Source organism: Xiphias gladius, chromosome 17 (genome assembly GCF_016859285.1).
Source record: "Xiphias gladius isolate SHS-SW01 ecotype Sanya breed wild chromosome 17, ASM1685928v1, whole genome shotgun sequence".
Classification (NCBI taxonomy): Eukaryota; Metazoa; Chordata; class Actinopteri; order Istiophoriformes; family Xiphiidae; genus Xiphias; species Xiphias gladius.
The window spans coordinates 12207137-12234948 of NC_053416.1; the positions used below are offsets into that span (position 1 = coordinate 12207137).

Consider the following 27812-nt stretch of genomic DNA (forward strand, 5'->3'; position numbering starts at 1 on the left):
ACATCAGTAATTAATCTCAATCATTACTTATGACTCACATGAAGTGCGTAGCGGTGTATTTATCTGCAGAGATTCTGCCCTCTGCCTGTATTTTCTTATTTTCTTCTTATTTTTTTTGTGTCGGGAATGTTTCTTGGCTGCAACCTCTGGGCAGTGGGTGAATAGCCCCCCAGCCAATAACGTGTAGGGTTTGATGCTACAAATATTTAGTGACCAGGTTACATCGCTGTGTCCATCTCTCTCTTCTACTCTCACTTCATGTCACAGATGTATAAAGAGCTGCAGGTCTGACGAGGTTGGGGCTGAGCTACACATATACACACAAACACAAACACACTGTGTTTACAAACAGCAACCAAGAAATCCTGCATAGTACACCTTTAATTTGAATATCAGATGCTACTAAATGAGCGCAGCAAAGCCTGGGATAACAAGATGGGCAATCTACCACAGTGGACATTGTGACTGTTTTTATTTTAGCCAGAGTTACATTAACATTATATCCATTTTTTAAGAACAAACCGTTGATCTGAAAAGCCTACACGCTGATTTTCATATGGTACTGAAAGCATGCCTTACTAACATGGTAAACAGTACACATGAATCAACACTGTTGTAATTGGGCTGAAGCGTCCAAAATTTACTGGTATGGACCACTGAAGCATGATTTAATTTCCAGCCAGGGGTACCTTTAACCTCAGGGGGATCTTCTGCAGTTACCACGGGGTACATGGCAAGATTGGTGAGTAGTTCAACTAATTGGAAACAAGATGGAAATTACTTTTCGTTTGAAAAAACTATCCACATTTTCATCTGGAACACATGAACAACATGTAATGTGAAATAACTATGGAGTATTGGAGTATTAGTCCCTCTCAATGGAGAAATAAGCTAAGAGCACCCCATCTTGTTCCTTCCTTGCTGCAGACACCTCTCTCCCCGTTCATGACTCTGGGTCAGTGGCAGAAACGTGTTTAGCGCCCAGTTCCTCAAACTATGTTGCTCAATTTTACACCAGTAATTCTACGAAGCACACCAAGCCCACAGTTCCCCAGCAAAACAGTAATGTAAGATCAGATTTAGCATTCCAGGTTTACAAGATTCCCTTTCAAGCCACATTTGGGCGTAGAGTCAACATTGCACAGGAGGTGTGAGTTAGGTTTATGAGAGTGGACTTAATATTAAAACTGAAAAGTTGTGACTAACACAATTACTCAAAAGATGTTCAATTTTGACGCTGTTAGTGTAAAAAGCGTAGACATTGCAAAAATAAACTGAACATAAATTGACAGTGTTTGCTTAGCAGGGGGTTTAGGAGGCCCACAAAGTGCTGTTTAAAACAACATAGCTTTACATGAGACTGATGTACATACACAGATAACTGGGTAAAACACTCTATTGACCATTTTATAGCCACTGTCTTGAGAGAGAATGAGAATTGTTAAGTGGTTTAATCTCCACCAAGTTCAAACCAAAAAAAACAACAAACAAACAAACAAAAAAGAATTTATTTTTCAATTTTATTTTTCTTTCTGAGTCCAATGATATGCCAGGACCAGATTTGCCAGATCTGACTGACAGCAAATAGTCCAATCAGAGCCTTGAACCTGTCGAATCACCATAAAACCCTGATTAGAACAGTTTTTTTTTCCTTTTTTATCTTTGTCTTAACATACTTTTAAGCAATTGTACATTGTCATGTTTCTGTGTGGTGCTGTGAAGGAACTTGCCTGCAAAGCCTCTCTTGGCTGAATATGAGTTTGAAAAGAAAAATTAAGCTTTTGGTTCAGTGATTAAAAATTGTCTCCACCAAGTATTTTGGATAACTTCACATCAAATATAAAAAGTCTCTATGTAAAAAAAATGTTATCACAGAAGTATAGCCAAATAATAATTAAAAAACAAAAAAAATTGCCTAATTGTAATACAAAGACATTTACTCTTTCAGTCATTAGATATTATCATGAATCATTGTGTGTTGAACCTAATAGTGCCTGTCAATGTCAGTAAGAACTGGAGGAGAGGAGGGGCCAAATGATTAGAATTTAACCCAAGTTCAAATGCTACAAAAAGTAGCCCAAATTGTCACAAGCCGCAAAACCGCTTTTACCTGTCCAACACAGGACGGGTAAAGAGAGGCTAAGGCATTAGTCAAAGTCACGTATAAGTTTAGGATTAGGATACGATTTTTTAAACATATTTTTCCCTTATTTGAAATGAGGTACTTTCAAAGTGCTCCCAGGTACCTAATGTCATTTAGAAAAAGTAACTCTGTCTCAGTACAAATCATCTCTGCTGTCTAATAGACTGATTAACGCAGGAGAGTGTACTAGGCCTATACAGAGTCGTCTCAGCTATCTAGGTGGTACAGCGTCCAAAAACAGTCATTTGACTCGTTAAATGTGGAGTTGGGAATATGAACCGACCAAATTGAAGGAGACGAATAAGAACAGAAATTGGAAAGGCTTACTCTATAAAGATACAAGGACCGACCTCCTGGTAAGCATACCGATTCAATTAGAGGTGTGGATGTACGAACCCTTTCAAATGGCATTCCTGTGAGGGACAGATCTGCCAGCTACGCATTTTCAAGTACGTGGTGCTACTGTAAATATGATAATAGGATGCAATCACTTCAATAGGGTAGGGGTGGGTCGCACCAAGCTTGGACCAAGCAGTGTTTAGAGGGAATGGGACAGGTCGAAAAGTTTGCTTTGATGCAGCTCTAAGCGATTTTAAACAACTCCTGTACAGCAAGCCGTATTAGACAAAGTTTACGATGACAGATAAGATACAGATACAGCTGTCCCATAATTAATGTTTAATGAGAGAGTGTACTGTTAAGGGGATCCAGCAAATCACACTGGAGATCCCTTTCCCATAGAGTGATTTATACTTCCTTCAATTTCCTCTGTTCACCACCATGCTGTTAACATACAGTGCGGTCTAACATGTTTTAGTCCATTTTCTAAAAAGCTATATTAATGCCCAGTATCAGACTTAACCATTTTGCAAACCACGCTCCTGTGTCTTCTCTACTGTTTCATGTATTCTGGTCAAAGTTAAATTACATTATTATTGTGAATTAATGCTGTGCCTACTCTACAAATCAACTGGGACTTAAACCTGAAAACTCACCAATATAGCCACTGAGCTTCAGCAAAGGTTGTCAGATTCACAGAAAGATGCTGGATGCAGTAACTAGATCCAGTTGAGAGTCAGTATGAGAAATCATGCTGGGTGATAAGGACATTTTCATTACAGACTGAGAAACCATGTAACACAGTGAATGAAGGCACAAAACATTTAAATAAAACACATTGTTTATTGACTTACTTGTTTGCCATCTTGTAGAAAGAGCTCACAATGTAACAACAGTGTAATAATTTAAACACTATAAATAAAAATGTCCTGGACATGATGTGGAGGAAATGTATTTGACAGGGGAAAAAAAAAAACGTTGGATGCAAATGATGAAGGTATTGCTTAGACATTTGCTAAAAATCTTCACTTTTTATTTAAAATAACCATCAGAGAGGAGTTGTTTTTCTTGAAGTACTTCCCAAATAAACTTCTAAATAGAGCCAATACAAGCCTATAGATTTACTTTGGATCCTAGGTGTTTCTGTAAACCGACTTTTCTGACAGTTGGCAGCCAAGTATTTATGAACAGATTCTCAGTTCTACTCAAAAACCCTGAAAAACAACTTGAAAATGTGTTCATACCGTAGAGGTCATGGTTAATTTCTATCTAATTTGTAATAAGTGAATGTAGTACAAAGTCTACAGCCAGGTTCAAAAAGTCCATTACCAAAAGCACTTATTTTTCATTATTAATCAAACTAATACAACCTTTCTTCACCCAGTTGCTGCCTCTTATTCAGAAATATTTTTAACGTGTGGAAATATTTTTTTTTCTTTCCATTTGGTAAGGTTGCACCATCCTGTAAGTTTTGGTGTTTAAACAGCTAAGAAATTAGCTAAATTTATACAAGCTTCTCTGTATAACCACTAATGCTAATCCTTTGAATTTGAAAAGTTAAAAGTTGCTTGTAAAAGTAGTCTGATGGGCAAACTGTTCACCTGGGAGCAAAACAAGCAAATATTAGTTTTTGGTATCAATGGGATAATTTTGCAGTGGACTCATATTTGGATCTTCCAGTAATTTTTTTTTGGATTTGAATTTAAGGACTATAAAATGTGTAAATGTTGGAAAACCAACATACCAACATTTTTTTTATTTATTAGTTAATCCTATTTACAGAAAATAAAATGTATATCTAACTTAATTCACTTATTTAACCAAGATGGGGCTGCGGTGGGGATGCATGACAGTGAACTGAGCTCTACATCTTCTGGCAAAAAAAAAAAAAAAAAAAAAAAAAAAAAAACAACGCAAAAGATATTACCCAGTCAGATTTTGCATACAAGTGTCATAATTTCCTCATAAAACATGTTGTTAACTTGTTAATCATGCAGACAAGATGATGGTGAAAACACTTAGGTTTTGTAGAACGTGTCTGAGAGTTGAATTATTGCCATAAATAAGGCACTACGGTGTATGTATGCATATGTGTGTGAGTGTGTTCGCATGGTTTTTAGATGTGGGTCAAACTTCAGTCCACTTCTGTCAGGCTGCAGGGTCTCCTGAACTCTTGTCCTCGCTCATGAATCCACTTGTTTGACACTGAAAAAACAAAAACAAAAAAAACCCAAAAATAGCCGAGCAAGTTAAGTAATGTCTGTGTAATAGAACAAAAAGCCACAATAAACCTTCTCTGCCAAAATTTCCAACATCGGCATGTGGTAAAGGCATTCTCCCAGTACAGTGTGTGTATTAATTTAAATGTGCTTCTAATAGAACCTGAAATGTGAAGATCTTGAATCTCTTTGCAGTGGTGTGTTTCACCAACTCAGAACAAGATGAGGTGGTTTAAACTCCCCTGCCTGGTTACACAACCTGCCCAATATGTCAACACTGGTCCCATGATTAATCTGCAGTGTTTGGCAAATTAGCGTGTTCAAGTTTTAAAATTTATGATTAATATCTCAGGCAAGCGTTGTCTCGCCCTGTTCATCCAATGAAGTGCATGTCTTAAAAAAAAAAAAAAAAAAAAAAGTGCTTTCACTCATATCTAAATTGAACTATTTTTGAATCATACAATATCTTTACTGTATGTGTAAATTTATTTGGACTATTTCTTTCGCAGAAAAGGGCTCCAACTGAAACTCATCACACTAAAGTATGTGGATTATCCAGGAGATCCCATACTTGGGATTAACTGGGATATACTCCAAATAAACATTCATTCACTTTTATTACTGAGTTGGTGGTGGAATCCCAGGGGCTTGTATCTCAAAACCTTCAGAAATAAAATCAAAACTATTTGCATGTCAAGATACCACTAAGAGTAATACTAAGGCTCTTTTTGAATTGGTTGAAATTGTCCTCGAATGCCTTATTGTTGAGACATACAAAAATTGTACATGCTTCTTCCCTGTAGACTACATTGCAGACTCAGGTAAAATATCAAATGAGCATGGTTTTAATGCTAATAGGGTATCTGCACATTTTCTAAGTACACATTTAATTACTTTTAAGACCTTTTTAAGACCTCTAAAAAGGAAAAAATAATAACATTACTGCATTACTAAACTACAGTATACAGCATTACAGAGTTTTATCAAATTTGATTAACAGAAATATTCAGTGGACATAAGCTAAAATAGCTGCCTTCATATTAACAAAAATAAAACTGTATGGCAGTAGACCCAGTGCCCCTGCACAGACAACTTGACAACCCAGTCACTACAACCGTTTGACCTATAGTCACAAAAATGTGCACACAAGACAATCTCAACTTGTTCTACAAAAGTGCAAAGAACTCTTAAAGTCTGCCTGGGTAATTTCTTGGGAGGAATAATCCTTATTTTCTTCACTTTTTCAGAACTTCTGGCAGAAACAAACAATCTATACAGTTGTTCGACCCGGTTTGTCCGAGGACACCATATCTCAAATGTGAGGTGACATGTTGCAGCTCAGCGGCCTTCTTATCAATTTCACTATTGGTATGTGCAGCCCAACTAGCAGGAGCAGCAAAAGACTTGACGGGCATAGTACTTTTTCGAGTACTAGCATAGTACTTGTGCTTTTCAGATTCGATTTGAGGATCAAGTGCTGTACAACCCACTGTCCCAAGTTTGAATGTTGTTGCAACAAAGTTTACATCACGCCTCATTTGAACCGCTGGAAGGTTTCTGCCAGCCAAGATATTTGTCGTCCTCCAACCACTTCTCATTGAATTTGCATTTACCCATGGTTAAGCCTGCATTGCTTGCTAACAGCGTTATTGTTTTGTTTTTTTTTCTCTCTTTTTTTTGGTCGTGCTTTTTGTGCCACATCCCTCAAATCGGGAGCTGAATAAATAAGGCGTACTACCGCCACCTTCTAAGATGAGTGTACACTATCTATTTAATGTGAAACCAAATAGGTATCGGATGTTGTGGAAATGGTCATCGTTGTGGGATGTAAATTACTGGTAAAATAAAACAAAAACTGAACAAAAAATAGACACGCTTATTCATCCTGCCCCAAATCAAATTTAAAGCCCCCTCTCCTACAATTCCAGACATTTTCAGACATTTTTTGACCTTTAATATCAAAAAACTAAATTTAGGATGTTTGAAGACTTTTTAAGGATCTGCGGGGACCCTGGATGAGATTTTGTAAAATGGTTACAGATAAAGCTTGTATTTGAAGTACAATATCTAAGCCTTTGTACAATGGTATTTGTATTTCTAAAAAATATTTACAGCCATGTATCAGTAACTTTCAGGTTGTGGTTAAAGATCAGTGTCAAGGTATTTCTTTTTGGTCCAGCATAATGCTAAAATATGATTTTTATTATAGCTTTCTATTATTTTCTCTCCTGACAATTACCAGATTGAAACTGAAAACAATGAATGAGAATATGGAATAAAAGCCTATGAATTTTAAATAAAACTTTACAATATGGTATGAAAAGCTGAGAATACTGGATGAAAATGAGAGAGGCAATTGCTCGAGGACCGAATACAATTTCAGCATTAGATTATGCTAAAAGCAGTTCTTGAGATATGCAAACCAACCTGGGATATATAGCTTTTAAAGAGAGATAAACTTGGGTGTCACCAGCAAATAGTGAAATGAGACTTTGTATTTTTGGATAACAAGAGAATTGGAGCTTAAATTGAACTTTGTGGAAATCCATGTGAAACCAGGGGGGAAGCTACATTGTGCAATATAATGTGAGATCAAGAATATAATAAATATTTCTTATGCACATACTTTCGCATATAAAGATTTTATCTGTGACTTCAAATCTATGAATATGCAGAAACTGTAGCAAACATTGAATAAGTATCACAATCTCTGGTGGGGCTGGACAACAATTCAACATTATTTATCTGAATAGCTTAATAAATATAAATTTCCATAACATTTTTGATACCATCACACCATTCTACCAAATGTTGTAATGTGGATTAATGATTCAAAAGAAAATGTCATTACAAGATAACAAAAAATTGTTATTTTGTATTTTTTTTTTTTAATGCATGTAAAGAGTTTTGTCCAATGAAATTTATAACAGTGGAACACATTTTAACTCACTGAATATTAATTTACTTATTATGCATATAATTTTGCATGCATATACCGTATCAGGATAAAATGTATGTACTCTTTATACTGAATTTTTTTTTTTTACTGTTTTCAGGCATATCGCCAAGTCCTAATTTGTCTGAATGGTTTTATTTTTACCAAATAATACACATTTTTTTTAAATCTCAATTTCAGTCATAAAGTAGTTGTTCTCTACTCCCATTCAATATATCAATATGAATCTTTACTTTGACTCACCCCATTTACTTCCTACTAAGACAGGACAGGCTGCATGCCTGGTTCTATAGTCTCCCTCCCCGCTCTTGAACAGATTATACCAGAACACTGCTGTCCCCTGTGGAGAAATGAAAAATATGCAAAAACGTTGGTAACATACTGACCTGCATGTTCCTCAATCAGACTTTTGGCTGCTTGAAAACTATGCTACTGGTTTCCACATTGGCAAAAAAAGCAGGAGATTGCAACTTTTGTTTTTTTAGTCAAGGAACCAAATCTCTTCACTTTGCAAGGCTGGATCAACCTCATCACACCACAGATGCTGCGGCTTGCTGTGTATTATGCCTACTGTGCAGGAATCAGATTTAGCAATAAGAAAATGCTTGTGATTTTAGCAATAATCACCATATTATCATAAGCATCCGGACTTTGCAGTTACACTGCCGTGAATTGGCCCTATTAGAAGAAAACCAAATACTCACACTGATTTGAATGAGGTGATGGCTTTTGTGCATCAGGAACTACAACACAATTGACTGATGCAGGGATATCACTGGTTACATCTCTGGTGTGAAGTGAAGTGAAGCAATGTGATTTACGGCAACGTCTCCTCAAAATCCGAATGCTAATATTAATATGGTCATTCTGGGCTAAAAGCACAAGTTTTTCCTTATTGCTAAATCTGATTGCAAAGTATCAACTCAGCACACACACATGAAATGACACTATAGTTTTCACATGAACAAACACACACACTCTTGTCATCACCTTTCTGGGCCAGATTGCTGCTCCAAAATCGGGGAAGACCGTGGCACCTCCCGCCTCGACATCACTCATCTGAGAAAAAAGAACTAGTTGGTTGGAAACTGTCTCTGTGTTTTCCTTAAAGAATACACACTGGTATGCAACAATTCTTGAAGGACACACTAAAAAAAAAAAAAACAACAACAACAACAAAAAAACAACAACAACACATCTGCCTTTGTGGTTTAGTAAAACATTTGTATGTTTTACCCACTTTGCAAATGAAAAAAGCAGTGAACCATTTAGGAATTACAGCCATTTTATTCATAGTTCTTCCTTTGGGGTGATTTTGAGTGGATTCCCTCTGTCCCAGCCTGCTCCCACTGGTAGCTTTTCTGCTGTATCTATATAACTACAAGTCCAAATTGAACTCTGATCAGACAATCTGGATTCCAGTGTGTCTATTGAAGAGCTGGACAGATTTATTGAGGTGAGCTATCAAAAAGCGAACAGAAATATGTCTCAGAAAGAAACATGGGAATACTTTTGAAAGAGGGAAGATGAAGATCCTTACGGATATTAATGAGATTCCCAGACCCTCTCCAAGAAAAAGAGCACATCCTGACAGTGATAGGAGTGACCCTACAATGGAGTAGGAAATTGCTCCCTTCTGCAATCCATTGATAAAAGGCTTGCAAAGTCTGAGATACTGAATGCCATGAGAGAGGACCTGGGCAAGCTCAGAGCGAGCCTAGAATATAGTCAGATGCAAATTGATAATCTGATGTTTGAGAATGTGGTGCTAAATTGCTCAGTGCAAACTGGTGAAAATGAGGTGGCTGCTGTTGAAAAGGACAACAAGCGGTTTAGAGAAACTTTGCCTCCAGAGCTGATCCATGAGACAATATTGTGTTCTCTGGAAGGAGGATAACAACACTGTTTTTTTTTTAATGTGTTCGCAGACCTCCCAAATCCAACGTCCTATTTGGATGATCTGTGTAGCATCACAGATAAAGCAACAGAAGAAAACGTGGAGGTACTCCTATTGGGTGATTTCAATATTAATTGGAGTGATACAAAGAAATAAAAATAGAATAAAACTGTGAAGCTTTACTAAGACCTGTCATTTAATGGAATCAGATAAGCTGTAAAAAGCTTCGTAATTATGCACTTAAATTAAATCGTAAAAAGAAAGTAACATTTTAAAAGAATGCATTTAGGGATTGTAAAAATGATTCAAAGAATACATGGAATATTATACGAGGACTGCTTGCAACTTCTGTCTTGGCTCCACCATCTAATGTTGAGGTTGACAGGCACATACTAAAAACTGAATGATGTGGCACTGATGGAAAAATCAGTTGCCCATGACTTTGAGGACAATACACTACTTCAATTGGCTGCTCAGCAGAGAACAACTCCATTTTATCTTACTGTTTAATTGGTCACTTGAAGAGGAACGAGTTCCAAAGAGTTAGAAGCATGCCAAACTTTGTCCCATTCCTGAAGATAATAAGCAACCTTTGACGATGGACAATAGAGCCCTATAGGTATTCTCCCTGCAACTGGTAAATTGTTGGGAAAATACTGAATATGAATGCATTCAGAAGTGGACATTCTACTACTATTGCTCTTGTTGAGATGACTGACAAGTGGCTGGGACAGATGGAAAAGGGTAATATAGTTGGAGCTTTATTAATTGATTTTAGTGCTGCATTTGATCTGGTTGATCGGGAAATATTGGTGGAGAAACTTTTGCATAATTATTTCCAATAAACTGCATTAAATTGGGTGAAATCTTATCTAACAGATAGAATGCAGTCATTCATTAATGGGTCGCTTTTCCCTTTTGCATATTGTAAAGTTTGGTGTAACAGAGCAGCTTCTTCGGTCCACTCCTCTTCTTAATTTATCCAAATGCAGTTTGTATAATCCGGTTGAAATTCATACACAGCTTGTAAGTGCTTGAAGATCCAATCATCACTAAAGCGTATGTCATACAAGACAACCGATAAAGGCAAATGGAATGGTCTAAGTTGTCATATTGACATTTAAGGTATTGACAGATTCACAACGGCAACTCATGCACTTACTAACATGCAAGACAACATTCCACCTTAAAAGTTGCCTTTAGCTGCCGGTAGCCTTTGAGCACCACAGTGAATTTCATTATTTTTTCTAATTAGCTAATGTTAACTAGTAAAGATGAAAAGGCAGCAAAGCATCCTTTCATTCATCATTTGCACTCCTGAATGTTTCTTTATTTGTGATGCATTTTCAAAGAAACATGGGCAGCACGTGCTGCATCCACAATGCCTGCAGGAATTGAAAGCTTGCTTGCCTAGCTAAGTTTTCATAGCCTAGCCTATTAGATGAGCTGGACCTCTGCCTTCACTGAAAGCTTTCCTCAGAAACGATCTTCCAAATGTGGCTTCATTTGCTTGGTTTAAGTAAGTAAATTAAATCATTCAAAACACAAACTACTTGTGTTCATTCGACTATACTGCTTAATACCACACTAATTATAACCTACTACATGGTATTTTCTAATACTACTTGGCTCGATGTTTTGCTGACTGCTCTGTCATATTCTCACCATGATGAAACTATTCATAAAGTAATTGTATCGTGTGATCAGTTATACAGTTAAGGGACACAATTTTCAGAATTTTGCCTTTGTAAACCACCACAATGGATTTGAAACAAAGCCTTCAAGATGTGACTGAAGTGTATATTTTAAGCTTTAATTCAATGGGTTTAACAAAAATATTGAATTAACTGTTCCGGAATTACAGTAATTTTCATACAGTCCCCCATTTTCAGAGGCTTAAAAGTAATTGGACAAATAATCCTTATAGTTATGATTATGTTTATTTTTAATACTTCGATGAATATCCTTTGCAGTCAATGACTGCCTGAAGTCTGGAACCCATGGACATCATCAAATGCTTTGCATTGCAAAGTTTGCAGCATTTGGCTGAATCTGAGCAGACAGTATAGCCCTATACACTTCAGAATTCGTCCTGCTACTTCTATCAGCAGTCACATCATCAATAAACACCAGTGACCCATAACACTGCTCCACCATGTTTGACAGACGATGTGGTATACTTTGGATCATGAGCCATTAATTTCCTTCTCCATACTCTTCTCTTCCCATCATTCTGGTACAAGTTAGAACTGTGCAGGCTTTTTTAGATGTTTTCTGGCAAAGTCTAATCTTGCCTTTAAGTTTTTTTTTTGCTACCAGTGGTTTGCAACTTATTGTAACCCCCTGTATTTTAATTAATGAAGGCATCTCCTGATTGTAGACTTTAACGACATGCCTAATTCCTCGAGAGTGTTATGAAGGGGTTTTTCTTCACCACGGAAAGAATTCTGCAATCATCCACTTTAGTTGTCTTCATCGGTCTTCCAGGCCTTTTAGTGTTGCTGAGCTCGCCAATGCATTCCTTCTTTTTAAGAATGTACCAAATTGTTGATCTGGCCACTCCTAAAGTTTCTGCTAAGTGTGATAGATTTGGGGTTTTTTTTTCAGCGTAATGATGGCCACGTTCACTCACATCGTCAACTCTTTGGACAACATATTGAGAATTCCCATGAACAGCTAGCAATGGCAAATTTAACACCTGACATCAACTCCAATCTATCTGCTTAATTTGTCATGAAGGAGCAGGCCACACCTGTCTGAAAATGAGGGGCTATGTCTAAAAATGGCTTCAATTCCTCAGTGCGATATTTTTGTTGAACACCTTGAATTAAAACTGAAAGTCTACACTTCAATCACATCTTGATGGCTTTGTTTCAAATTCATTGTGGTGGTGTACAGAGGCAAAGTTACAAAAAGTATATCACATTTTAAAAATATTTATGTACCTAACTGTAGTTCACTAATGAATGTGAACTTGCCACTGTAGGAACAGTGGTTGCATAACCTTCGAAACGAAAAACGACCATGCACGAGCACACATGCGTTCACGTCATAAATGCACTCCAGTACTTAAATATATAGAACTACTGCTTTGATTCTAAGTACTAAGCACTACAGTATTTGCTAATTACACTACTGTGTATACAGCTGGACATTCAGCAGCACAAATAGACGCGGCCATACAAATGGACCTACTAAATATAAATCTGTAGCAACAAACTTGTCCTGAATGTCAGGAAGACCAAAATTATGGTGATTGGATCTAGGAAAAAGGGGCTTGCACAGATCCAGTTAAAAGTTTTTTTTCTAGAGGGGGGAAGACATTGAATGGGTTTCAATTATTAAGCTTTTAGGTATTCATTTAAATATTGTTTATCATGGACTCCGTTATCAGTCACTTATCATAAAAAGATCACTAGCACAGCGTTAACTCAAGCCTTAAAAGGCAGTCAGGTCAGCTATTGCTCAGCCATTTGGGTCAATGCAGCTATCACTGAGATTGGAAGGCTCCAAAAGGTATGGAATATGGTGGCTAGAAATGTCTTTAGGTTTGCATAAGACACCCCGGTGTCTGAATTACATAGCACTTTGGAGGGGTTAACTGTGAATGGCACCATTGGCAAAAGCCTTTTGAGTTCATGTTATAACGTACATCATGAGAAGAAACCAAGAGCTATTTATGACTGACTACATTTGGCGTTCTACTTCTACAAATTGTGTTTATTGTTGTATCTACTAAAGTAATGTCACTGTCCAAATTGTATCACTGTTCAAATACTTGCATACTGCATTGCTTGGTGAGTTGTACCATCAAAAAAAAGGTCTTGTGACAGTCTTACAACGAATAAGGGGTACAGTGAGGAGAACAGTGAGGGGAAGTCAGGCAAGAATGAAGAAAAACTTGTTTTAGATAAGAAGAAAAGGGAATATGAGCTTCCTTTAGACTAATCCATCATTTGTTCCGCGTATATTTCAAGATGAGACAAAAACATATATCATTCAACTTAGCTAGTGTCCAGTAATAAATCTATTTCGCCACAAGTCAATCATATTTGTTGATCTGAAGTTATGGTCTATTACCTAAAATACGTAATGTACTATCACTTTGAGATTTCTTCCTTGTACCACGTGTTTCAGTGTAAAAATAAATACTCTTCACCATTGTAGTTATTACAGTTTATCAAAACATTGCAGAAAGAATGAGAAAAAGTTAAACAAAATTTAACTGCTTTGTCTTACTTCTGTAGTATTTGCTTCTTCCGGACAAGTTCCCTGAAGGAATCAAGAGTTTTATTGTATTCCGTCCTGTTATACTGTTATACCCTGTCCATATCTTGTGTTCAACCTAAATGTGTTTATTCATAGAGGTTTTACATTTATCATATACTGTAGATCAATAATCTACCTAAGCACATCCACACCATAGGAAAAAGGAAAATTCAACTACATACCCCATAAACAAAATGTTTTATCTAATTGTGTAATTTTTATTTTGTACAACCCAGAGTTAACACGGGTAAAATAAAGAAGACTTCTAAGTCAGTGTGTTAATGGAGAATGGCCAACAAAACTCTCCACAATATGTACTAGAACTGATTGACAGAAAAACGTTTTTCTTAAATATTTGTCTACAAAGTCTCTAAGTCATCCAGGTGATGGAATATTTATCTAGCACCATTTTTAGGGTATTCTTTCCACAAAATGTTGCCCCATCTTGCCCCATTACATCAGGCAATTCTAGGTTTCAAACCACAGGACTGTAATACCAATTAGTGCAACTCTATGAAAGTCAATCAATCCAAGTTCAAAATTGAACCAGAGCTTATACTCATGCCCATGAAGCTAAAACAAAAGAAGCATGGAGCGTAGATTTCAGGTGACTGCCACCACCAGCCTTCAATCAACGGCGACTGGATACACGTACTTACGTAGTTCAAAAAAGTTGCCACACGATTTCCAGTGCCTAATCTTTTGAAAGCATCAGGCTCATCTTTCTATAAAGATAAAATTCAAAAGTAAAAATACATGATGAAAACACTGCACACACATGTACTTACGTAGTTTAGGAAGGTAGCAAGTCTATTTCCATCGTCCTTGAGGTTGCTGTCAAAAGGACGCTGCAACAGATGTTTATAACATTTAACCCATCACCAAAACGACTCGCACTAGGAGCCCGCCACTGAGGGCACTAGCTACACTCACATCAAATGAAGTCTACTCTATCATCTGTCAAAGCCATTACTGATTCACAAGTGAATTACATTTTTCATCTAAGTTCAAAATAATAGCTTTAACTTACATGTTTAATAGTGTATTATGCACAGAGAGATATAAAGATAACATGGAGCACTTCATAATTTATTCCAAAGAGTAGTTATTTCTTTCTTTTTTTGCAATGACCCTTTCTATTATATATATAAATAAAATCAGTAGTATAATAAAATCATTCTGTAGCAAAACTCCAGACAGCTGCACAGATGCAGAGTGGATACAACTATAGGAAAAAACTATAGGAAAAGTGTATAGCATGTAAGGTCATGTCACTTACATTTCCACACCTGCACTTGCTCACACTCATACACACACACACACACACACACACACACACACACACACACACACACACACACACACACACACACACACACACACACACACACACACACACACACACACACTTTGATGCGCAACTTAACTCACCCTCGAGAAGTCATAATGTGGCTCGTACTGTCCTCCAACTCCGTAGTTAGCGACCTGGTCAGCCATTGACAATGATAATTTATATATTAAACCAACATCATTAAGAAACGTATTTGGAAAACTACACTGCATCTACAGGCATTGATTTGATATTGTGAATTTGTTTTATATTATTTAGACGTGATGAATAAGCCCTTCTTTTATCTGTCATTTTGAGGTCCTTTGAATGATTTTAACTTGTGAAAATAAACTCATACCTAAAACTACAGAAATTGCAAAAATAATTAGCTGATACCGAAATTCTTCATCCTGTTCACTGTAATAGTTTCTGTAATCTAACCTGTGATGCACAGTAGGTGTTAAATTGAGAATTATTGATGTATACATTGCTAAAATTCACAACAAACTCAAATGGGGACTATATTCTTTGGCAGAAAGTAGTTCCAATTAAAACTGTTTACGCTGGGGACTGTGGATTATCCTTAGTGACTGTGACATTGTTTCTGGAAGGAAACACGGCTGTTGAGGTTTTCAAAGTAACTTTTCCATGCTTAGAATGTCGCAAACTAAATTCTGTTCACCTCCATTGTATTGAGATGGGGTGAGAAGTCTCAGATGTAGAGACAGACAATATGATTCTCTTTTTCTCATGTTCTTAGTGAAAAAAATTGCAACATGGTTTAATTTTTCAATCCATAAAAAGCAGTACAACGGGAGTGTGACTGAGCCTGGTTTGCTTCTGTAGACAGGATACTACATACACATTTTGTGATGTTCATTTTTTTTTTTTTTTTTTATAACCACTTTCCACCTCTTTCTTTCCACTGTATGATTTAGTATGAATACAATTGTCATTCAGAAAAATGGATCTCACATTTCTGTGTAATATGTAACATGATAATGTAGTAATTTGATGTAGTTGTGCGGTATGTATTATATTACCTGAAGTAACTCTGCAGTGTCGACCGTAAGGCCTGTGATGTCTTCTATTCTCTTATTGACTTTGGCAATGATGGGGTCATCCTCCCCTTCCAACCATGCACTAAGAAAACAAAAATGTGTACATGTGTAAGCGTATAGTAGAGTGTGCGCGCACACACACACACACACACACACACACACACACACACACACACACACACACAGTAAACACTGTGTGGATATGCAACTTCTTAAAATTTAGTATACTTAGTCCGGAAAATAAAGATTGGCATAAATACACTTTTGAATAAAATGTTTTGGTTTTAATCTATCATATAAAAATAAATAAATAAAAAGGCGTCTGCATCTTGACTTTTTTTTTTTTTTTAACCTGATTTGCTTAAAACAATTGACTAATAAAGTTGAGGCCAAAAATATAGTCTGAAAATAAGTAATCAACAATCCTGAAACAGCAAAGGAACACAACATTTGACTTCCGATGCTGCATGTAACATGATATCAAAAAATGACCCAATTTTTTTATAAGTAACGTTTAGAGGCCTTGAAGCCTTTTTCATTCCCGTTTTTGCTGAGGACACAGGCGATATTAATTTAAGTCTTTCAGTGTTCAAAGCCCAATGCCTGGGGGTGGACACTGGGGAGTTGACCTTCTAGTGTCTCTCACTTCTCACTTGCTCCTTATCAGCAATCGGTCTTAGTATTTATAGCTCAGCACCAATCTATGTTGGCCAGATTGTTTCACTATCTTAGTGGTGCAATCATTCCCATTAACAGAAACCTGTTAACCTTCTGCCACCAGTAGCCAACTTATTAGTGTCCTACTTGCCAGTTCTCCGCTTTGCCCGATCCCACATTCCTGCATTTTGCTGATTATGCTTCATAGCCCCTGACATTACATCATGCTCTAATTTTATCAGAGGCCTGTCTATTACATGAGGCTCATCATTTTCAGTTTTTACCAATTTTACCAAAACATACCTGGGGTTCTCTTACTTAAAAGAACTAAACACACCCAAAAATTATCACATTTTCTGTTCCAAGAAAACAAATTTATCACAGTTTACAATGAACAGTTTATCCTTGCAATGAATACAGGCCAGAAAATGTTTCTGGTAGCAAAGAGTAAAGCGATAACTGGGTAAAAATGCAAAGCTTAAGGATCCCACATTATACAAAAACAATACAGTAAATGGTTGGAGTACCTTAGTTTACACTGCAAATAGTAACAATAAATAATAAAAACTGACAATAATGAGCTCTGACTGTGTATTAATGACTGAAATTCACAAGCAGGTACCCAAGGAACCTTTCCCCTGAATGTGTTACCTTTTTGATACTCTGTAGTTGGCTGTGGTCAGGGTGCCTGTTTTGGGATCACGGACAGTAGCTCTGGCAAGCTTAAAAAAAAAAACAAAACAAAATAAAACATAAAAACATACGCACACAGTTGAAGAAAATAAGTGTTTAACATTTATGGTGAGCCACAAAAATATCTTCCTTTACCCTCCCCTATTAATTTTATATTAGAAATATACTGTATATCTAATATTCCTTATTCCTTATATTCTATTTTTCTAAGAGCACAGTATTTATACATTCAGAATGTGAGAATGGTTGCCCTGTACACTTTATTTTGAATGTGTCCTTGGTACAAAGAGACTGCTTTTTAATCAGCACAGGTGCCTGATTACATAAGCTCTTGGGCAAAGTATTGGTCTTATTAACTTCTGAATAACTGAATATATTGTTTGACAGTTATGATGTTCTTTTTGTCAGCACTTGGTGTGGTTGTTAGCTGACATAAGATATTCAGATCTTTGAGTGCACTCTGTTAGGGGAATGCACCACCAAACACATTTTGAACATGCACAGCAACAGACAAATGTGGCTGATGAGACAAATTTTGAGTATTGTTTGAAATGTTAGAGCCCAGCCTAGTACTGCAGTAGAGCAGGCAGAGTTTGAAGCAAGATGCACTGTCTTTGTTCAAGGTAAACATGCCTGGTTAAAAATAAAATGGCACTGTTTCTGACCTATTTAAAAAGGTGAAGATACACTTTAAAAGCCAGTCAGACACCTTGTATCGCACTCTCTTTCAGTGTTAACAGATGATATGATAAAGAGTGGGGACATCTTCAACAATCAAAGTGAAATCCAAAGACCGAGAGTGTAGCACTAAAGGTGAAAGAGTCACAAAATTTATGGTGAAAAGAGAAAAGAAAGCATCACTTTGTAAGTTAACCATCAAGTCTACTTGCTCTACGTAGGCCATGTTTGTTGCAGTATTATAGCTTAATAAATACCCTTTATCTCTCAGGGTATTACTGTAAATACAATGCCGTCCATAAGAAAAGTATAGTATCAACAAGCTTTGTCAGTATCATCATCTCTCTATAAAAAATGTAACATTACTCTCTCTGTCATTTTGTTTTATGTCTTGTTTTAAGTGTAAAATTTTTATATTTATGATTTTATATTTATTATTATTTATTCATTGCTTCTTGTCTCACCCTGGGTTTAGCTAGCTCCTTAATCTTCTCAATCTCCTCGTCTGACAGGACGTCCAGGTAGCGTACAATGTGGGGGCTGTCCCACTCATCCTCTTCCTTTATGGGCTTCAGCAGGAGACGAGGGTTTCTCTTACCATCCTGGTAGCGACAGTACAAACGGCTGCGCCTCGCTTCAGTCTAGTAAACAGGCAGAAAATAATAAAACCTTTTTTTCTTATTTGTATATAGTTTTTTCATTTGAATCTAACCAGTATGAAGAGCAGACAAGAAGAATTATGGTAAAGAATACATTCATGTCGAACATACTGGGGCAGGCTTGAGTTAGAGGAACTGGAATCTGATTTATTTTGACTGCCCCCTGCTGGCAAAATGTATTTCACAGGATGATGGGTTACCAAAGTTACACTCAGTACACGCACTGTGCACCCCTATACGTTTTTAACTTTTAATAAATAAGCCACATAGAAAATATAATATATCTCTTTTATAAGTCTGTTTTTTCATGATTGTTTGACTAAAGTCAAACATTTCCAGCGTCGCGCAGGTATGTTTTCTGTTTATGTCACTGTATTGCAGGTTCTTGTACATTGCTCTTCAATATGAAATACATTCCTCGATTCATTGTTGAAGGTCTAAGTGTGGAAAAACCTTGGCTAATGCTTTTTTATGTAATCAGTTTAGCACAAGAAAAGCAGCCTAACATGACAGAATGACACTGTATTGTTTGTAGTCAACTATTCTTTTGTTCCAAATGTTTTTTAAGACAAGCTGTAGATATAATCAATCTAAAATCAAAATGATCTATGTGCTCGATTTAAATTAATTTAAACCAAAAATGTACTGCCATGAAACTAAACCTTCAGTTGCAGCTGAGGATCAAAGCAAAATGTTAACTCCTCAGATATGTGTGAAAAGATCAAGTATTCTGACCTCTCTGCTACAAGTCTTCACATCATATCCCACCTAATTAAGAACATGCCTTTATTTTTCTCTTCATGTCTCACCATTTGGAGCCCCTCTCCTCTACAGAGGGCCTCGTAGGTCTCTCTCTCTGGGAGATGGTCTTTAGGTCTGCTGTAGGTTCCCAGCTGGATGGGTTCCTCAGAGGCAGGCTCGTAGGCCTTTTTCAGCTCATTGAGCTGCTTGAACAGTAACCGCTCAAAATAACGGAGGTTTCCTCCTGCCCTCTGGTGGCTGGGTTCTGTCAGTACAAGAAAAATGTGGTTGTTAGTGGCTCAAATCCCAACTGAGAAGGAGACAAACCTGTAGAGCTGAATGAATACTGCATTAAAACTGCCCAATTTTTAAACAGCTTTGTCCTTTTCTTAACTGTTGACAAACAAGTTATTACTCCTTAACAGATAGATTTTTTTTTTTTTTTAAGAAAATAAGCATTGCATGTTGATGTCTTTTACCTCCTTTGTTTAAGCTTTATTTATTGACTTCAACGAAGTACGGTATGGTTTAATAAAAGACAAAACAACTCACTACAACGGCAACAACCATTTTCAGTACTCTCACTGTGGACTTCACCTTTCAACTCCGCTTCAATGAACTCAGTCATCAGTGGTGCAAAGTAACTAAGTGAATTTACTCAAGTACTTAAGTATAATTCTGAGGTACTGGTATTTGAGCATTTCAATTGTATTACTGTATTAGATACTAATGAGATACTAAAGCAACAGGGTTGGATAACAGAGCAAACACACCATCTTGTGGACTTTACTTTACGCGCTGAATCCTCCCTCATTGCAGCAACATGCCTGCCTCTTTTTTTTCTTTGTAGTAGGAGTAATGCTGCCCTGTGTACCAAAATGACAGTAACCTCATCAGTAAACCCTGTTTAACCCTAGTATTGACTTAGTTTAGATTCTTATTGTAGGAGGGAAAGGTGCAGTTCAACAGTTTGCTGGAGGTAATTTAAACTCCTTACTGGGGAGTCAGACTGCTGAGACAAGTACACAATAAACAATACAAATGAGTATGTATGGTCTTTTTCAGCAGTGCTGTAGTACACACTGATTTAGCTACACAAACTCAGTCCTGGGAGATGCCCAGTATGAGCATAGTCTCCTACTAATGGCGGTCTGCTAGAGAAAACCATCAAGCACCTTGATTAATAGATTTAACTGGAATATGATATACAAATATATACATGGATCAATAAGATATGACAAAAGTTATTAAAAAAGTTTTTTTTTTCTTGTATTTTGCATGATCTCTGCCTTTGCTTGATCTAGACTGTTTGTACTGTTATGTGTCCATTTTTTTGTTGTCATTTTATTTTGTTTTTGTTGTCCTCTTTTTTTGTTCTTCTGTGTTGTTTGTTGCTAATTGTTGGATTGTTATTCTTCTTTCTTTTGAACCATTTAGATTTTTTTTTGTTTTTTTTATTTTTTAAATATAACTTATAGTCATTTCATCAATATTTTTTTTTGGGAACACGTTTTCAGTTTTTTTTCAAAATTGAAAACCATTTTCATTTATACCCTTTTCATAAAAACTGGAAAGCAGCCATGAGCAATGACCAAAAGAGAATAAAGAAAGGAAAAATCAGGCTAGGCTTGCTCTGTTCGTAACAAAATCAGTCTACCACTGCCTCTGAAGCTCACTAACTAACATGATGCATCTCATTTTTTTTCATCTATACAAAATCCAAAGTGTGTGTGTGTGTGTGTGTGTGTGTGTGTGTGTGTGTGCACACACGACTATTTCTTGGCTAAGTGCAGTAACTTCCCAGAGTCTTACAATCTGTCAATTTCCCACACTGCCAAACTATTTCTTTAACATTTGCCCGTGACAACAGAATAAAACTGATTGCTTTCTTTCCCCTCCTCAACTCCTTTTTTCTTGCATTTCTAGTAATGCTTTTTTTGCTTAATCTGGACTATACCTTGCTTCTTCCGACTGTATATCCTTTTAATGTTCCGGTTATCTTTTTTGTACATGCAGTCGCTGTTATGTGTATTTTCAATGTTTGTAGCACTGTCATGCAGTAGGTCTATGTCTGCTACATCTGCTCTTCCTCAATTCATTTCACAAGCAAAAAAGCATACCACAGCTCTAAAGAGATGGCCTGCAGCTGTCAACACAGCCCATGGTGCAGAGACTAAAACAACAGTTAGAAACCTCCGGCTCTTACTCTGGAGGGACTACACCCTGCTGCTCTGGCAAGAGCACCACTGCAGTGAGAGGAGGGGGGACTGTAGCGATTGGTGAAACATCAAGAACACAACCCATCAATTATCCCACTGTGGAGGACTGTGGTTGTATTGATCAGTTAGGTGGTGTCTGTATGCGTTATGGGAGGCAACTGAAAAATTTAACAGTGTTCCTAAAATACATGTTAAATGTGCTTTTGAACCCATTCACCCATCATTTATGGTTACAAGAAAGTCAAATAATGAGGATCATGCTAAGATAAATGATTGTGAGATTGTGTGTAACGTTTATACGTGTGCACACGGATTTGAGCTTACATCTTCTGTGTCAGTACACTTGCCTATGCTGCAACTTACCAATAGCCACCAGACGGCGTGTCAGCTCAATGGCTCGGGGCAGGTCTCCCATTTGGTAAACAGAGTAGCTGAGGTAGTCCAAAATGTCCGCCTTGGAAACCAAAGCTTCCTCCCCGGCATCCAGCTGCTTCAAGGACTGCTGCATCCACAGCACAGCATGATAATAGTCTGCATCGTTATAAGCCGTCTTCCCCATGTCGAAGCAGTCGTCCACTGTCAGTATGGCATTGGAGTGCATACCTGGGGCAGGACTCACTGAATTTAAATACTGACCATACTCTACTGTGAGTAGAGTACTGTACTGTACTGTACCCATTATATATATTGGTTAAAAGTTGGTTACTTATAGGCAGGTTTAGATATGCAGAGTCAACTGAGGTTAATGGATCCTAGGTCAGCATGAAAAACAGATAGTACAGATACTCTCAGGCAACAAAAACAGCCTTTTGCCTCATCAACTGAACACAGACACATACCTGCAGGAGTCTGCATAACTACACACCTTTTCATACCTATGTTGCATCCAAATTTTGTCTAGTTACCACTGGAATGGGACTGAAGTTCAAACATAGCAGCTATTCTTCAAGTTCATATCAAGTGACTATCATTTTTTTATTATTTTAAAGCCTTGATGTGTACAATTTGAGGATTTTTGACTTTGAGGACTCCTAGTAGTATAAAACAAGACCATGTTGAAGTCATTACTGCATGATGGTTCTTAGATCTGTGAATAATTCAGCCAATAGATATTTAACCACATATACAGTAAAACTGCATTTCAGTAATGTCCCAGAACCAAAGTAGTAATTCTAAAATAACATTACACTTATCTCCAACCCCACTTTAAACTAAGAGTAATGTTAACTCTGAACTCAGACTGAAACTCATGAAGAAGGGAGGGCTGGTCAGCATGAGCTAATTTGACAAAAATGTAGTCTGTCAGGAGGTCCAAAACTCAAACTGGTTTCCACAAGAACCGAAATATAAAGACAGAAACACACCCGTCAAAACAAAATCATCACTGGGTGCAGTTTGCCTTCCCCTCTTTCTTTTATAAATGTACACACTACTGTATCCCTCTCAATATAGTTATGTTTTTTTACATTATCACTGCACACTCATTGATTACCTGGCAGCTTTCCACTTGAGAAGACCTCAGAATCCAGTTGGTACGTGTCCTGAAGACGCATCAACGCCTTCGCTGCACCCGTCTCATCCTCCTCATCTGGGAAGTACTGTCTGTGTATGGACATGTTGGAAATGAACCCTGAAGAGAAAGTAAGAAATGGTTAAATTGGAAATGTCAGGATGTTCACGATAGTGAAAAAAAAAAAAAAGGAAAGGATGTTAAATGTTCAACTTTGCTATAACTCAGCAACTTCGGGCTAAAATAAATTATATTAAACAGTACAATAAACTCATGTAAATAAATACAAATCACTCGAAATTTCATAATTTTCAAACAATCAAAATTCAGTTTTGCTATTTTGTATTACTGATAAATAAAACAATGGTGATTCAATAGACAACCATTCTCTTCTGCTAAGCACACTATGACGCATTTAAATACAGTGCATACAAAAAAGAGGGGTCTTAGAGGGTGTGTTTGTACTACCCGGGCGAAAGCCCGCATTTATGAAAACAAACATAGTGGGAGAAAACGCAAACTAGTACTAAACTCCTTTGATTGATTTTATTTACACCTTTTATATCCTTTACTTTAAACAATACTTTTTTTTAAATGATTTTCCCAAGACTGGTTCAATTTTCCTCTTACACTGAAGTGAAAAATAAATAATATTGATTTTATTTATCAAATTTAAATGCATTAAACAATAAATCTGCAAATCCCTATCTTGCTCTAGGCCCTTTGGCTTTGTAATTATTCTCTCTCTCTCTTTTCCTGTCTCACTGTGTCTGTGTTCAGGCTTATAACCCACAGTGAGTACAAACTTTCCTACCACAGCAAGTCCAGTCTTTCTGTAAATAATTAAGAGCCTCTGTTCTGACCTCAGACGATCGTTTAAGTGACCAATATTATTCTCATGACGCCTATACCAAATACTTAAATTTAGTTCGGTGTCTCTTGTTACCGATGACTACTAACAAGTACTATTCATTGGAGAAACGTTATCAAGTGTGCTCCTTCATAATCCTTATTTTGTTAATACACATCAGATATCACTATCTGCTGCTCAGTACAATCAGAAACTCCCAAGGGCAGTTGTGATATTTTCATTATACATTTTCTATGATTTGTATGGGCTCAGTGGTATTCAGAGAAGGCAACTTTTAATCTAAAACACCTGAACCTATATTATATATCATGTCTGGTAAAGGTCCAAATTCCATCATTCTCGGTCTCCCAGTGTCAATTTTTCTTTTAACTTGCTTTATTGACATTTCATGTGAATACATCAGTCTTGCCAAAATATAAAGAGGGAAAGAATTCTGGATAAAAGGAAAAGAGAAAAGGTGCGCTTATTACAACACAATTGCTGATGTAAAGAAAAATACATACATTAAACTAAATCAAAATACTGAGGGTCTTCAATCTACTTATGTTTGTAAAGGTTTATAACTGGTCCCTCTACTCCCAGTCTCTCTCTGTCTCCGAGTCACGGCCACGTATACAGATTCCCTTGTATTACACACAATTCACTCATGCTCAATTTATCAGCCTCACACAGATATGGACCTAAATACAAACACACACACACTTTCAGGTCCAAACACAGACACACAGACACACACACACACACACACACACACACACACACACAAGGGACATGGCTGAAATATGCAGAGATGAGGAACAGCTGCAGCACATATCAGCCTCTGTTCTCCCTCTGTTCAAGCGGGTGCAGAGTATTTAAGCAGAGCAGTACAGCAGAAATTTCCACCCTGCAGTCAAAGCTGCAATCACTCTGCCCACACCTGCCCTGCCTTGTCTATTTGACGCTGACCACACGCTCTCTGCTCATGCTGAGAGAAGCCACATAGAAAAAGTGGTGAATGCTGCCGTTCAGATGCACTATACGATTTGAAGAGATATTTTAAGGTGGAAAGAAGGCAATGTCAACTGGCAGAGGAACAGGAAGGTAAAATCAAAGGCTAAAAAAATTCACATTTAGCCAGGGTAGCATAAGCTGTTCAGTCTTGTCCAGGCTTCCTTCACCGAAATATTGTTTTGGAGGAATTTCCTTACCATCAGAGGGGCTCTGAAGTACCAGGCTCTCCAGCTCAGACCACTCGGTGTTGAGTCTCTTCATCAGTTTGTAGGCATTTACTGGGTGGGCGAGGTAGCCCTCTGGGTCAGAGGTGGACACTCTGGTCAGAGTATCTAGTTTTTTGGCCCAGCTAAGAGACAGACAAACAAAGTGCTGTTACTACTATAAAAGCTCCTATCATACAGATACATACAGTATATGTGTATTATAAAAGACATTGAACACATTCTACATTTTACTTCACATTGATTTAACCTGCAAAAGTAACTAAAGTTAAAAGAGACTAAAATTGTGTTAAACCACATAAAACATGTACTGTACAAATTAAATAAAAAAATGTTAAAGCTGTTGTGATAAACTTCCACAAAAGTTCTGAACACTAAATATTTAAACGTGAACACGTTAACATGTTAACTGTTAACATGTGTTCAGGAACACATCTTTCTGTTGATTGTTGAAGGGACAGCTATAAATGTTCTATTTTATTAGGCAATCCTGTTTACTGTTACAGAAACAGATATTCCAAATATTTATAAAATGTGTCAGTGATATTCAGACGATTTTAATAGTACTACTTGCTACATAACACAAATGAAGCATAATAGGACAGCGGTGAGGACCTGGTTTCAAACTGGAAACCTCAAAATCACAAGACAAATGAGAGAGACATTAAGAAGTCGTAATTAGTGGAAGACGTACTGAGATTCTTTACTTAAGTAAAAGTACTAATACAACAGTGTAAAAATACTTAATTACAGATAAAAGTTCTGCATTCAAAGTCCTTCTTTAGTAAAGGTACTAATTATTATCAGCACTATACTTAATGTATCAAAATTTAAACGTTCTTGTTCTGATTAAAAATGACACTGGTCACATATTTTCGTAGTAGTTTAGTCCAGTCGTTCTCAGCCTCGGGGTCAGTTCCCTCATCTTTTCTTTCGTGTGAAGTAGAGGGTAATTTCATCTCTTTGGGCCTCAAACAGTTGGGTTGTTATTGTGTCACAGGGTTCAGAATGTACCTTTTGACTGCAGCCAGCTTGGACTCCTCTGCTTTTATGTACTCCCTCAGAGATTGGACCAGCTCCTTTTCTGTGTAGATCAGGTCTGTCATTTGGCCTGCAGACAGACGGACAGGTAGACAGATACTGTAGATGAGTGAGAGGTGAAGAATTGACAATTTGTGCTTACAGTTGCAGGTAATGGGCAGGTTTAGTATTTGCTAGGACAAACTGTCTGTTTCCAGTTTAAATCTTGATTAACTAATGTTTTTATCTTGCTTTATTTAATCAAAAAAAAACAAAACTTTAGAGGGTGTAAGGGTGTTGCCAGTGTTGCCAGTTGTTTGCTTTAAAAACCTATAAAATGTATTTTTGGTATGAATGCCTCTTACTTAGGCTGAGCTAAAAATAAAACCTCAGCCACAAACTGTGGAGCTTTAATCGTATGTTCATTCCTGAGTCGTTGAGGAAATGGAAGAGGAATCATGAAAAACTTTCGTTGTTTCTGGATGCAACCGGTGTAACAAACTGGCCAAGTGCAGTAAATCGGCGTGATTTAAGTGATGTTTAACACATGTGATTTATACTCCATATCAAAAGCATTTTGTGTAAATCAGTGATCCTCTTCTCACATATTAAATGAAGGGTGGGTAATTGCACAAAAGGGAAATAAAGTATATGGGGGATTTTGCAGTCTCTTTTTTTGTTGTTTCTTTTGAAGTTGGTACAAGACATCTTAATCGCATCTGCAGAAATCATGCTGTGTTTGAGCACTGTGAAAAAAACTGAACCATATTTTCACGGTTTTGTAAAAAGGAATCAGTCAACCACAAGTATTTATATTAGAAGTTATTCAGGATACCTGAAAATAAATTCAGACTTCTTTCCCCTCTGTCCACATTCTCAATTTAAAACCTTTTTTATGGAAAAGAAAAGGAATGCATTCCTAAACTCAAAACTCTCTTCTACATGTAGCAATCAACTCCTATTCAGGGCAATAACCACAGTGAGTGACAGCAAAAGCAGCTGCACTTTCCTAATTACGAATATTAAATAGCCTTGTTGAGTAGTGCAACGGTTAGAGATATTCTGCCATGCTTTTTTGTGGGTTATGTGTCCAAAGGTGCAGGGGTGAGATTAAGAATAATACTCTATCAGTAGGTGTGCCTGGCTTCAAGAACAAATTCATTATATTTTTATCTAAAACACAGTGAGCTCTGCACTTTGGGGCTGGGGCTATTGAGTGGCATTCAAACGTGTTGTAAAGGAAAAAATAAAGTTGACACAAATATGATAACTGACTACAGGAATGTGCAGAGGAATGCATATGGAGATAAGGTCTCACTCATTCCAACACTCA

The 27812-nt window shown here is 37.0% G+C and overlaps 1 protein-coding gene across 2 annotated transcripts in view; it reads right to left on the reverse strand.

Annotated features, from left to right (window-relative positions):
- Positions 1–3305: 3305 nt before the first annotated feature.
- p4ha2 (procollagen-proline, 2-oxoglutarate 4-dioxygenase (proline 4-hydroxylase), alpha polypeptide 2) overlaps positions 3306–27812 on the reverse strand; it is a 33193-nt gene continuing 8686 nt past the window's right edge. Inside the window, exons 3-15 of one of the 2 annotated variants that reach the window (XM_040149844.1) lie at positions 26474–26570; positions 25433–25584; positions 23354–23491; positions 22225–22464; positions 19711–19907; positions 18707–18883; positions 17523–17593; positions 16197–16296; positions 15255–15308; positions 14483–14548; positions 8648–8716; positions 7901–7997; positions 3306–4687 (exon numbers count right to left, since the gene is read on the reverse strand). In XM_040149844.1, the coding sequence (XP_040005778.1) occupies positions 4617–4687; positions 7901–7997; positions 8648–8716; positions 14483–14548; positions 15255–15308; positions 16197–16296; positions 17523–17593; positions 18707–18883; positions 19711–19907; positions 22225–22464; positions 23354–23491; positions 25433–25584; positions 26474–26570 (1529 nt within the window). In that variant the 3' untranslated portion in view covers positions 3306–4616. Of the gene's footprint in view, positions 4688–7900; positions 7998–8647; positions 8717–14482; positions 14549–14611; positions 14672–15254; positions 15309–16196; positions 16297–17522; positions 17594–18706; positions 18884–19710; positions 19908–22224; positions 22465–23353; positions 23492–25432; positions 25585–26473; positions 26571–27812 lie in introns of both variants that reach the window. The other variant, XM_040149845.1, reaches the window with a different exon arrangement.